A 13,051-nucleotide genomic window follows, 5' to 3' on the forward strand; every position below is an offset into this window, starting at 1 on the left:
CTTAAAAAAAAAAGGAGTACCAAAAAATTGTAGACATTTTAAAAAAACAATATACTGGGTTTATTCTTGAGGGTGCTGTAAGAAAGTGCCATAAACTGGGTGACTTAAACAACAGAAACTTATGGTCTCACAATTCTGGAGGCTGGAAGGCTGAGATCAAGGTGTTAGTAGAGCTAGTTTCTTCTGAGGCCTGTGAGGGAAAATTTGTTCCTGATCTCTTTCCTTGCTTCTGGTAGCCTCACGTGTTGCATGGCTTACAGCTTACGGATGGTCATCTTCTTCCTGTGTCTTTACATTGTTTTCCCTTTGTACATGTCTATCTCTAAATCAAAATTTCCCTATAATATTGTCATTTTGGATCAGGACCCACTCCACTGATCTCTTTTTTACCTGATTACCTCTAGATAACCCTTATTTCCAAATAAGTTCATATTATGAGGTACTGGGTGTTAGGACATCAACATCTTCTGAATTGGATATAATTTAACACACAATATAATCAGGTAATGCTGAGGTTCCTGCTCTGGGGATCATACTTTTGAGAATCACTGGTCTAATCCACCCCTTGGTTACACTAATGAGAAATGTAGGTTTTCCATAAGCTAAACGAACTACTGAGTGTCAAAGAGTGAGTTTATGGCAGAGTTCAGACGATAACACATATTTCTTGATCTACACTCAGTGCACTTTCCATGAACCACAGAGTGTTTGGTCATCTTTGACCCAAAGTTCTCTGAAGAGCTCAGTTATCTGTGGGCTCATGAAGCCTTTGTGCTTTTTCTAGGTTATGGTTTTTCACCCTGACTCACAAAACTCTGTAGTTCCAGGAATCCTTTAAAGGGGTGTGTGTGTGTGTGTGTGTGTGTGTGTGTGTGTGTGAATTTTTTGGAAACTACATCATTCATCCTTAAGTTATCTACACAGGGAAGGAGAAAAGAGAGGGTAGGGGATGAAGAGGAGATAATGAAGGAGAGAAGAGAAAGGAAATGGGGTGTGAGAAATACAGAAAAAAGAAATAACCATTGTACCAATCTACACTCCTGCCATAGCCTGCCATATCTCCTGGTATAAGTCACGGTGGGAGGTGAGATGAAATCAGCTCTACCTGTTATATGTACCTATATTTTTAGAAATTCAAGGATAAAATGAACACCTATATATCCACCAGTTATCTAAAGACAAAGAACATTGGCAGGAGCACTGACACCTCCATATGCCCTGTTCACAGCACCCTCTCCCTCCTTCCTGGGTTATTTACTATTCCCAAGATGGTGTTGATCATGCTCTTGTTTTTCTTTATGGTTTTACTACAGAGGGATAGATCCTTAAACAATATGTTGCTTCGTTTTACCTGGTTTTGAACTTTATGTAAATAGAATCAGACTAGGTAAGCATATGTGACTTCCTTTTTTTCCTCTACCTGGTGATTATCGTGTGGTTGTGATTCATTCATTGATGTCCATCCATCCTCGGATCAATAGATAGGTTACTTTTGTTGTTACAAAAAAAATAATGTTATGAACATTCTTATGTTTGTATCCTGATGTGTGTCTGCTCCTTGATGAGTTAGCCACAGAGACTACACGAGGTAGAGTTGCCTGACATTATGGGAATCTTTCCAAAGCTGTGTCTCCCAGAGCAGGGGTAAGCAGCTTCCTTTTATTAGGGTTTGGGATGAATATTCAGAGGGGGATGCATCGCATGCAATGGTCAGGCATAGAGTTACACATTCCCACTCAGAAAACATGCCTATACATACGTTGTATGTCATGCCAATGAGGCTTATGTCCCTCTCAGGGTGGGGATTTTAACATTATAATGAAGCTCAGACACTTTATGATTCATCTGCACAGGTGTCAGTCCTGGGGGGTCATATTCAAATGTTTTTTTCTTGTTCCAGCAATTCGTTAGTTTCTAAAAGATAATATTTATAGTTAGACAGAAGCTTCTAGGAGTTCCTCAGTTCAGGGGTCTCACTGATGATGACGATAAATGTCTTCTGGTACACTGTGCAAGAATTTCTGCAGGGTATATACCTAGGATTATAACTGATGGATTGTAGGGTGTACTCCCCTTAACATCATGGATTGGTTGGTTGATTTCAGGAGAGCTGAACTAGTATACTCCCACCAGAGGCATCTAGAAGTTATTGCTATCTCATGTCTCAGCAGCGCTTGTTACTTCAACATTTTGACTACAAGCTGACTTTAGAACTAAACCCTCACATTAGATGTGACCCCATCATATTGGACTTTGGGGACTTTATGATCCTTGTGCCTAGGATGCCTGATGCCTCTGACATAGTAGGTGCTCAGTAAATGAGAGGAAAATTAAATGAATCTAAGCTTTAGCTGTGTGGTAAAACTACATTTTTTTTTCATATTTTAAATGTTTATCAGCACATTCCTGATCCCAATCTTTCCTTCTGACTCCAAATTATGTACCTAATGTCAACCTATAGTGGTATATTTGTTCCAAACTCAAAGGCTACACAGGAAATTTCATGCAGCAGTCCAAGTGTTGCCCCTAGAGGTGGGAAATGTATTACATTCACTTTACTGTAATCTAATGAAAGATTGTAACATGAATTTTAGAGAAAAAAAAAAAAAAAAAGAAGAAGAGAAACCTCTACAATTCCTAACCTTAATTTCCAAACTTATTTAGTTCTTATATGTTCCAAAATTTTTAAAGAAATAGTAAAAATTCTGCTTTCACATACTTATTTGGTTGTTTTCTTTTTAATTAAATATCAACAATTAAGTTAAAAACACTTTTGTGACAATGTGTAGGAACTGCTGTCTAAAGGCATCTAATGAGCTATAAAGTTTTGGTTCCCAAATCCTGGTTTGTGAACCTCTGCCAATTTCTGATGAAAGTTTTACTAGCCTAAAAGGTAGTAACAGAACAACAGAGTGAGTTTTCAATACAGTGAAGTGCATTCCATTTAAAGGAACACTTTTTTTTTTCTGGGATTATGTCATTTCTACCTTTTTAATGACTAAATGTGTTTTAAGAAATGATGGTGTATGTATTTGCTTGACAACTTTGTGTGTTTGTGCTTTAATTTTACTGATCCTTCCATTCTAAATGTTTGGAAACCCTTTCAGAGCGGCTTTCTGCATCATTTAAAATGTATTTTGTAGAAAGCACCCTGGGAGTTACTCTCAAGGGCACACAAGTCTCAGAAAGCAAGGTGTACTCATTTCTATTCCATGACGGTGCATTTAATTCTGATTGGGTTTTCAAGTTAAGGCTTAGCGCTAACACTATGCGGAGAGGCGCGTAAACATGGCTAAGACTGTTTCATCCTCACCTGTGAATGGTTTAGCCCGCGCGTTACACAGTTAAACAACAGGAGTGTGAGCGCCATGGAAGGTAGAGTGGGCTGGCAGTTGCTGGGGGGAGGTGGAGACCCTGGACGCTGAAAATGTGGAAAGGTAGAGAGAAGGGGAAACCCATAGTAGAAAGACATATAGGAGGCAAGGCTTGGGGTCCATTCTGGCGTGAGCAAAGAGAGCAGCCTCCGCGTCGGAGTGTGATGAAGTCAGACTGCAGAAGGAGGTGCGGGGGAGCGGCGCGGGTTCTGCGGTTCAGGGAGAGCCAGCTCGAGGTGCAGCGCTGGGCAAGGGAAGGAAGGGTTGGTTAAAGAGCCACGTGGAAGTCATACCAAGACTTAGACAACAACAGAATTCAGCAGCTGTAGAAGGCGAAAGAGGCCACGAGGCACAGCTTGGAGCTTCAGCTTGGGGCTACTACGAACCAGGGGGTGGAGTCGGACACGCCCCGGGGGCTCACACACCCAACCAGCGACGAGCCGCCCCGGACCGCGGAACACGCCCCCTGCTTCTTCCGGGCAGCCCCCGGAACCTAGCTCCCACCGGCGCCTGCGCAGGCCTCAGGCCCCGCCCCTTCGCCCTCTTGCCCCGGTCTCCGGCAGCCAATATGGCGGCTCCCTGTGTGTCTTGCGGCGCAGCGGCTTCCTACCGGCTTTTTCTCGGAGGTAGGGTTAGCCTCGCCCGGAGACGAGGCGTCTGGAAAGCAGCGGCTGCTGAGTTGCAGACAGGTGCTGGATTCCAGGTAAGGGAGAAGTGGAAGCACTGGTCCGTGTAGCGCCAAGATGTGGAGCCGGCGCCGCTACCTTCCCCTGGCGTTTCGCGTGCCCTCAGACGGGGACTTAAGGGTCTGGGGTATCTAGTAGAGGTCTGAGGTTGAGAGAGGAGGAATGGGTGTTGGTTTGCAGCGGCCACTTGAGGTTGTTTCTGGTTTTCGCAGGTGCAATGAGGGAGGAAGTTATCTGCAGACGGAACTAGAGCGACCTCCCCCTTCCTTAAGTTGGCTGCCAAGCTAAGGGGAGTCCGTGCCTTAGGTGTGGTGTAGGGTACGGTCCTTCCCGCTTGCTCCACGGTCCAGTGGGGAGGAATGCCGCGCCAGAGGAGGTGAATGAGAACTGGACTCCTGCAGTAGTCTGGAAGACTTAATGGAGAAAGTCACAGTGGATAGGTTTGATAGTGACTTTAAAAGTGCCTTGCATCTGTGCAGTTTCTGTTTTCTTAATTTTCCCGACACCTTGTCCCTGGAGAGATGGAAACCAGAACTTGTACTTTTCCTTTACTCCTGAGGGTAGTGAGAAGCCAAGATTCTAGCTTCACGGGACTCAGTTGGATGATGGTGCCATTTGCTGACATGGGATTTCAAAAGGAGGGAAAAGTTTTGAGAGGGAAGAAAACGAGTTTAGTTTTGGATATAATTGTGTTTATTATACAGTTATAATTGGGATGTCCAAGTGGAGATTTCCAGTAGGCCCAAAGATTGACAGGTTTATTGTTCAAGAAGAAATCTGATTTACAAGTCCTCTGTTAATTTGTAGATGTTAATCAAGGTCTTGGAAGTGAATTCAGACACCTAGTGAAGGTGTCCTGAATTGGAATAAATAGAGGGACAGGGCCCTGAAGGAAACAGTCAAGGAAGAAGAGCCTCCCAGAGATTGAGAATGAACTGCCAAAGTTCATTCAATGAACCAGACAGTGTGGTGTTACGGAAAACAGGTGAATGTTTTAAGTAGGGAAAGTGATAAACAAGTACCAAATATTGCAAAGAAGTCAAATATTATGAAATAAAAACTATTGAGAGAAGGAATGCTGTATATTTTTAATCATCTTTTATATTTTAACCTAAATCAACCAGTCCATCTATTCATTTACCCATCATTTATTTTTCAATACTTTTTTTTAAAGATTTTATTTATTTATTTGAGAGAGAGAGCATGAGTGTAGGGAAGGGCAGAGGGAGAGGGAGAAGCAGACTCTTGGCTGAGCAGGAAACACTCAGCAGGGGAGCCCTACTTGGGGCTCCATCCCAGGATCCTGAGATCATGGCCTGAGCCAAAACCAAGAGTGGGATGCTTAACTGACCGAGTCACCCGGGTGCCCCTTAATACTTTATCATTGGAAAATATGTTGGAAAATTTTATTTTTTCATGCATCTATTTTGAGTATATTTTCCCTGTATATGCTTAGTTAGCTATAAAAGGGGCTATAGCATATAGAATGTTTTTATTGCTGACACTTTAGGTGTGTGTGTGGAGGGAGGAGTGCTAACTTTCTCTCCCTCCCTCAAACTCCAGAATCTATGTATCCTCTGTCTTTCTCTATGTTCTTTTTATCATATGCATCCATATGTGTCAGTGGTAATAGTTGATGCACATTTATTTTGTTTCCACTTTCTTACCATTAATAAAATGTTCAGTAAACATCCTGTAATAATTCTTAGGTACTGTTGCTTTTATTTGTGTAGGAGAGAGTTCCAGTTGGGAGTTTATTGCTACAAAGTATGTGTACATCTTACATTTGAATAGATATTTCCACATAGCTTTCCAGGAAGGCAGTAGCAATCCACACTCCATTATTGATGTATGAGAGTGCCCCTTTTCCTACTGGCATTAGGTATTTTTTTCAGTAAGATGGGTGAACAGTGATTTTTTTCTTGCTACTTTAATTTTCATCTCCCTGACTTGAAATAAAGCTTTTTTCCCCTCCATATGTCAAATGTTTACTGAGCACTTTACTTGAGCCAGGCACTGTGAAGTAAACAAATCATTATCAAATAATTACCAGACAGTACTGACCCTTAGTACTCTCTAGGGATGATCCTGAGATTGCCCAATCCCCAAATTCCTTAGTATTGTCACAGTTTATGTTTTACCACACAGAGTGCAACTCACATATAAGCTGAAAGACTTAACTGACCCCAGTCAGACCCTTACTATTACCATATATATGGTTAAAGACATTTATAAAGCTTTTTTTTTTTTTTTCTGGCACAGAGCTTGTCTGTCTTAAATATTAATACTCCTTCACTTCCATCTCTAACATTAATAGTTATATTTTTCTCAGGCCCACCTGGGTGGCTCAGTCAGTTGGACATCCAACTAGATTTGGGTTCAGGTCATGATATCAGGGTCATGAGATCAAGCCCTGCCTGAGACCCTGCGCTGGGGGTGGAGCCTGTTTAGGATTCTCTCTCTCTCCCTCTGCCCCCCACTCCCGCGCACACACGCACACTCTCTTTCCCACTCTTTCAGAAAAAAACATATATTAGGGGGCATGTTTCATAAAACAATGGAATAATAATCAAATACATCTCATACAGGGTATTTTTGCATTTTGTTTATATGTATAAGTGTGTCCTAGGTGATCTAAATAGTAGTTATTACTGGGGGTCACAGAAAAGTGAGAAATACTGATGCCACATGGAAAAAGAAGTTCTTTAACCTGTGACTCCTGTGTGTTCAGTTGGGACCCTCATTAACAGACTTCCTCTTGTGTACCAGTCTTGTGGTATACATGTTTCGTATTAATGCTGCTATAATTGCAAATATCTAAGTGTACCAAATTTGGGATGGAGGAGGGAATCTTATTTGTGAATGACAAAACTTCAGGTTATAAACCCCTGAATATCAGGGACCTACACACAGTTTACCATAAGGTTTACAGAGATAAATACAGAAGAGCACAGAAATGCAGTGTCTAATGCAAATGAGTTGAAATGGGTAGAGTGGTGGGCGGCTTCTCAGAGGAGATGATAAGAGTCTTCAGGAGCAATTAGGAGTTACATGAAAAAAGAGAGGTATTCTGTTCTATGATGATATTAATAGGTACAGAAGAGACAGATGTACAGAGTCAGTGGATCTGGCAACAACAACTAATTGGTTATAGCAGTTATAATTGGTATAATAATTGGTGCAAGAATGGTGAGAGATGGGAAAGTTTGACAGGGCCCAGATTATGATTTGTTTTGCTATACTAAGGTACTTGATTTTTTTTTTTTTTTTTTTTAATCTTTCACTAATGAACATTGCACTGGCATTATAAGCAGTTGACAGTCATGGTGTACTACAAAGGTTACCCAGATTTTCTTAAATCCTCTGTCAGTATGATGTAAGAATGCTAATTTAGCTTTTTGAAATATTTATGACTTTTTAAAAAAGATTTATTTATTTTATATATATAGAGAGAGAAAGTGTGTGTGAGCAGAGGGAGAGGAAGAGAGAGAATCCTCAAGTAGATTCCCTCCTCCCCCTGATGAGCACAGAGCCTGACATGGGGCTCGATCTCAGGACCCTGAGATCATAACCTGAGCGAAACCAAGAGTTGAATGCTTAACTGACTGAACCACCCAGGCGCCCCTGATTTTTTTTTTTTTTTAAGATTTTATTTTTAAGTAATCTCTACACCCAACATGGGGCTTGAACTTACCTCCCCGAGATCAAGAGTTGCACACTCTACTGACTGAGCCCGCCAGGTGCCCCTATGACTTTTATAATAAGGAAAAGCAGTAGACCAGTTTTCTATTTTGAAAGCTCATATTACCAATTATCAATGATATGTCCTCTTAATTTTATTTTCTACTAAACACTTAGTGCTTAAACTTTCTCTGTTCACTGAGTCAGTACACCCCTTGTTAAATTGGACTGTCTGCCAAAGAATGATCAATGGCATTTGGTGGCTTAGCCCTTGTGTATTTTGATTTTATTGTAAAAACATTGTTGTTCTTGTCTTAAATATCTGTTCTTCTCTCATCTTATGGGCTCCTAGGAGCTTATAATGTCCTGTATTTATCATAGCATCCAGTTGGTTTATGATGGGGTCTTAATAAAGTTTACTGATAAATTTCTTAAAAACTCTTTGAAATTAAAAATTGACTTGCATTTGTATCAAATGCTGTCTGCAGCTCTGTAAATTAGTTACGTTTCCCCTAGGTAACTTGTGAATTTTTTTAAAAATCCCATTTTATTAGCAATGGAAATTAAAACTCCTTTGATGGGATAAGTTTTTTCTTTTGAGATCTCATCCTGTCCTTTAAAGGATAGATTTAGTGTACTAAATCTACTTGTATTATGCTTCATTGTTGTAAGTAGGATGATAAATTAGTTATTTATTGCTGCATAACAAGTTACCCCCAAATTTAGCAGCTTAAAACAGCAGACGTTTGTTATATCATGGTTTCTGTGCATCAGGATTGCAGGCACAGTTTTACTGGGTTTTCCCTCAGAGTCTCCCATAACGTAGCAGTCCAGGTGTTGGCTGTGGCTCCAGTAGTCTCAAGGCTGGAGGGTTGAAATCTACCTCCCCATTTGCTCATTGTGTGTGGGTAATAGCAGGATTCATCTCCTGCCAGGCTATTGGACTGGGTGGAGGCCACCCTCAGTTCTTGTCACGTGGGTCTCTGGAGGGCAGCTCACCACATCTGGCTTCCATTAGGTTGATTAAGAGAGGGGGAAAAAGAGGGAAGACAGTCTTTTTGTAACATGATCTTAAAGGTGACATTCTATCGCTTTCATAGTATTCTATTCATCAGAAGCAAGTTACTCAAGCAAGTTACAGAAGCCCACACTCAAGGGGAGGGGATTGAACAAAAGGATGAATACCAGCGGTAGAATCACTGGGAGCCATCTTGGAAGCTATCTGCAACTATGAAAGACCCACATTACTTCTTTTTTATTAACTAAGTGTCTTGTGTGTTTAGGTCTTTCCCCTACAGCTGGTTTGTAAACCTCTTGAGAAAATAGCATAACCTTTGTATACCTACTCTGATGCCTAGTACAGTGCCCACAGATACCTCCTAGATCCTCACTGATCATTTCCTGAATTTAAACTTGTGAAGAGTTCTTACGTATAGGGATATGTGCATGTGTACATGTGTGTATGCACATGTGTATACATGTGAACACCTGCCACACTCCTTTTTGCCAGATAGATTAGTAACTTTAAGAAAACTGCAGTTTGACCATGCTTCATGTTTCCTTCTCTCAGTATGGCAATGTTCTTGTGTTTTTTTTTTAATTTTTTTATTGTTATGTTAATCCCAACAATGTTCTCGTTTTAACACCGCTCAAGTCTGCTTGACAGTTATTTCTGTTAAAATTCAGTAGATAGTGTGGCCCATAGTAGTTGCTTAAATTTGTTAAAAGAACTTGTAAAATAGTTTACTTTTGAGAATTTTATTATGAAAAAGCATGTTCAGTCAGGCATTTACAAAAATAGAATACTATAATGAATGCTATGTATATATATGTTAACCGGCTTCAACAGTTATTAATGTTTCGCAGTCCTGTTTCATCTGTCTCCCTACCTTTTTTTCTGTAAGCTTTTATGTAAATCTCAGACTTCCCATTATATTACTTATGTATATACTTGAATGTGCATCTCTAACAGGTAGATTTTAAAAGAAAAAACAAAACAAAACATAGGGGCACCTAGGTGGCTCAGTCCATTAAGCATCTGCCTTCGCTCGGGTCCTGATCTCAGGGTCCTGGGATCGAGCCCCGCATTGGGCTCCCTGCTCAGTGGGAAGTCTGTTCTCCCTCTCCCTCTGCCCCAACCCTCCACTCGTGCTCTGTCTCTCTTCTCTCAAATAAATAAATAAATCTTTAAAAAAACAAACATAAGCTTCCATGCCCCTATGCACGTATCTGACAGAATGAACAGTAATTTTAATATCATCTGATACCATATTCAAATTTCCCTGGTTGTCTCAGCAATTTTTTATAGCTGGTTTGTTTAAAGCACAATTCAAACAAAGCCCCTATATTTTATTTGGTTGGTAAGTATGTTAAGGCTCTAAATTTACAAGATTGTGTAAAGAAAATAAATGGTGAATTTTGCTTAAGTAGTGTAGTAGATTTCCTTGTTTAACCTTTTAATTGTCCATTTCCCTTTCAGCAGGGCACTCTATTTTCTCAGGAGGAATGAGTTCTTTCCCACTGGATACAGTCTGGAAGAACTATAATCTGAGGCATCTGACCCAAAGTAGCCCCATTAGGTAGTCCCTCCCGTGGGATCTTGAGCAGAGAGCTAAGGACAGTTGGAATAGTATTTTATCTTAGTGGCCACAGACTTCTTGAATGTGTTGTGGATCATTTGCGTTCCTGTTTTTTAGCTGCCTGCTTCAAGTTATAGTCCTGGGCCCCTGTTAGTCTTCTAAGAAATGTCTCTTTTGCTTAAGCAAAGCCATTTTCTTTTGCTTGCATTCAGAGACCTCTAGCTGATAAAAATATAAACTCATTCAAAAAGGTTACTATCCTTTCTAACTTGGTGTCCTTATATTGTTTCTATCCATGTTCTCTCTAATCTGACTTTAGTCTTTACCTTTCTTTTTATTCCTCAAAGTATTTTTTCTTTTGCCTTTTCTATTCAAATAAGTGGCAGATTCTTCTTTGTTCCATTTTTATCCAATTGAACAAAAAGGAAACTCCTTAATACTCGTAATATCATTAAAGTAGTGTGTAGCCCTGGCATTTGGCCAAATTTGGGACATCACTGCTCTGTCAGGATGTGTCTGCTTCTTTGGCAACCCGCTTGATTGAAATTATAGTTGTCTGACCCACTGATTATCTTAAAAAAGAAACAAATCTGTCAAGTTGTATGTATACCAGTCCATAAAAACAAAGTGTTAGGAAAATTCTCTGTCATAGCTTTTCAGTTGGAAATAGAACCTGTAGAAAATTTTGTTGGAGATTTGTACTTATCAGCAAAGCACGTTCTTTCCAGGAATTCTGGCTGTTCATAGCTAAAGATCTAGTGGATTCACATTCAGCATCATCTTACTTAATAGATTGTTCTAATGAGAAATGGACTCTTTTGAATGTAAATATTTTTGTGTGAATCATTGCTGGAATAATTTAGAACATTTATAAATCTATTCAGTAATCTGGTACTGATGCTGTGATGGCTTTATAATAAAACGGATGTCATATTCTTAGGCAGTGTATACAAATGTCTGAAAAGATTCTAAAGATCCTAAAGAGATTATGAAAAATAGCAAAGTAGGGACTTTTTAAAAAAATTCCTTTCTAAATGAACAAAAATAAATTTTTTACAGTTTTTTAAGCCTCAGTTATGTTAAAACTAAGAAAGCCGCCACATGTCACAAAGTCTGAAGAATATAGACAGACACAAGATAATTTTAAATCAAGTGAAGAAATGAATCTTCAAGCCAATAATCAACTCTTTGCTTGAGGTGATACTAAAATGTTGTCGGAACAAAAGTAAAGGAACAGTGTGGGAGAGAGAGATGAAGAAAACACAAATTATTTTACTATAACTGCTTCACACTGTCAAGGACATTCTTAAAAGGTTGGGTTAGGGAGAGCTGTATAAAACAGGAGATAAGACAAGAAGATATGATTAAAGAAATAGTTAAGGAAAGATTTTTGGAGATAGACCAGTGATTTAAGAGCTAAAAATTCAGAGTGGCTGCAGAATTAACACCACAGAAAACAAAAAAATCCCAAGGATTAAAGGTTTAAAAATCATACAGGATGCAGAACAAAGAGATAATAAGACTGAGAGAAGCTGATATGAATGGAGGACAGAAAAACAGATAATTTCTGTGGTCGAAGAAGAAAACAGTAAGTAAGTGAGAATTCAATGAGTGTTACTTTCTGAAGTTGGCAGAAGAAATAATTTAAACATTTTATTCGGAGACATATAGGTAATCATTACTAAAATAAAAGCAGGCTGTCTGGTGTCTAAATCGCCGGATCAAGAGACAAATATAAAAAAAACTATAGACCATCTAGCAAAAGAAAGAAAACAGGAATGAAAGGATAAAAACAAGATAAAATAAGGTGGAAAATGAGACAGTATCTATTAAGTCCATTTAAGTAGGATATTCTCATGTATTAAAAAACCTCAGATTGACTCAAAACCTAGTGATGCAAAATTTAAATGAAAAATATGGGCAGTGATATTCCAGGGAAAGGCAAGGGGAAGTTTGAAAAAGTTACAATATTACGATTCAACAAAATTAAATTCAAGGTAAAAGTATTGCCTGAGAATGGAACACTTGATAATTTGAAGGGTACAATTTGCCTGATGATAGAACTCTTCTGAACTAATTAGTACATTGAATGTACCACTGAAACATACAAAGGAAATATATAGGAAACAGGAAAATAATTAATAAAATACTATAGCTGTTGTTCTCCTGGCTCACATACAGTATAAAGGGGTGCTTAAATTTTTTTCTTATTTTCTTCCTTTAATTGTTCTGTCTACTTTACAACCACTGTATCATTGCTCTTTGAATATGAAGTATTCAGTCCATCAAACCTGTCTCCCCTTACTCTGCAGACCCATCTCTTGTCCTGTTTCATAAAAAAAAAAAAAAGGTCATAAGACAAGTAATCTTACCTTTCCGTCTACTTTCCCTCACAAACTGTGTTGTTTCTTTGCATGGTAAAATAGATGTTTTTAGTCTAACACTAATGCCTGCCATTTCCCCTACTTTGATGGTGTTACATCATGTCCCATGCTGATTATTAACAGACGGCATCTCCAGCTCAGATCTCTCCTGTGTACACACCCACAGAGCCATCTGCCTCCAGGACACCTATCTCTCCCAGGCTGCCCATCAAGCATCTCAAACTTGTCATGCCCCAAATTGAACTCATCACTTTCCTCCTAATCTTACTCTTCCTTTAGAACTCATTACTTCAGTGGATGGAAGTCTCCCACATTCACTGGGAAACTCATTTCTCCTGACGGCTGTG

General features: G+C 39.4%; 1 protein-coding gene across 5 annotated transcripts in view; it reads left to right on the top strand.

Moving 5' to 3' along the window:
• Positions 1-3,903: 3,903 nt before the first annotated feature.
• The window catches only part of MRPS9 (mitochondrial ribosomal protein S9), a 61,858-nt gene continuing 52,710 nt past the window's right edge, over positions 3,904-13,051 (top strand). For 3 of the 5 annotated variants that reach the window (XM_045885269.3, XM_064572665.1, XM_064572664.1), the window contains exon 1: positions 3,906-4,077. In XM_045885269.3, the coding sequence (XP_045741225.1) occupies positions 3,943-4,077 (135 nt within the window). In that variant the 5' untranslated portion in view covers positions 3,906-3,942. Of the gene's footprint in view, positions 4,078-13,051 lie in introns of all 5 variants that reach the window. The other 2 variants (XM_064572662.1, XM_045885270.3) reach the window with 2 other exon arrangements.

This window comes from Mirounga angustirostris, unplaced genomic scaffold (assembly GCF_029215605.1).
Source record: "Mirounga angustirostris isolate CCGP_5_RB_7025 unplaced genomic scaffold, mMirAng1.0.hap1 SCAF_10, whole genome shotgun sequence".
Taxonomy (NCBI): Eukaryota; Metazoa; Chordata; class Mammalia; order Carnivora; family Phocidae; genus Mirounga; species Mirounga angustirostris.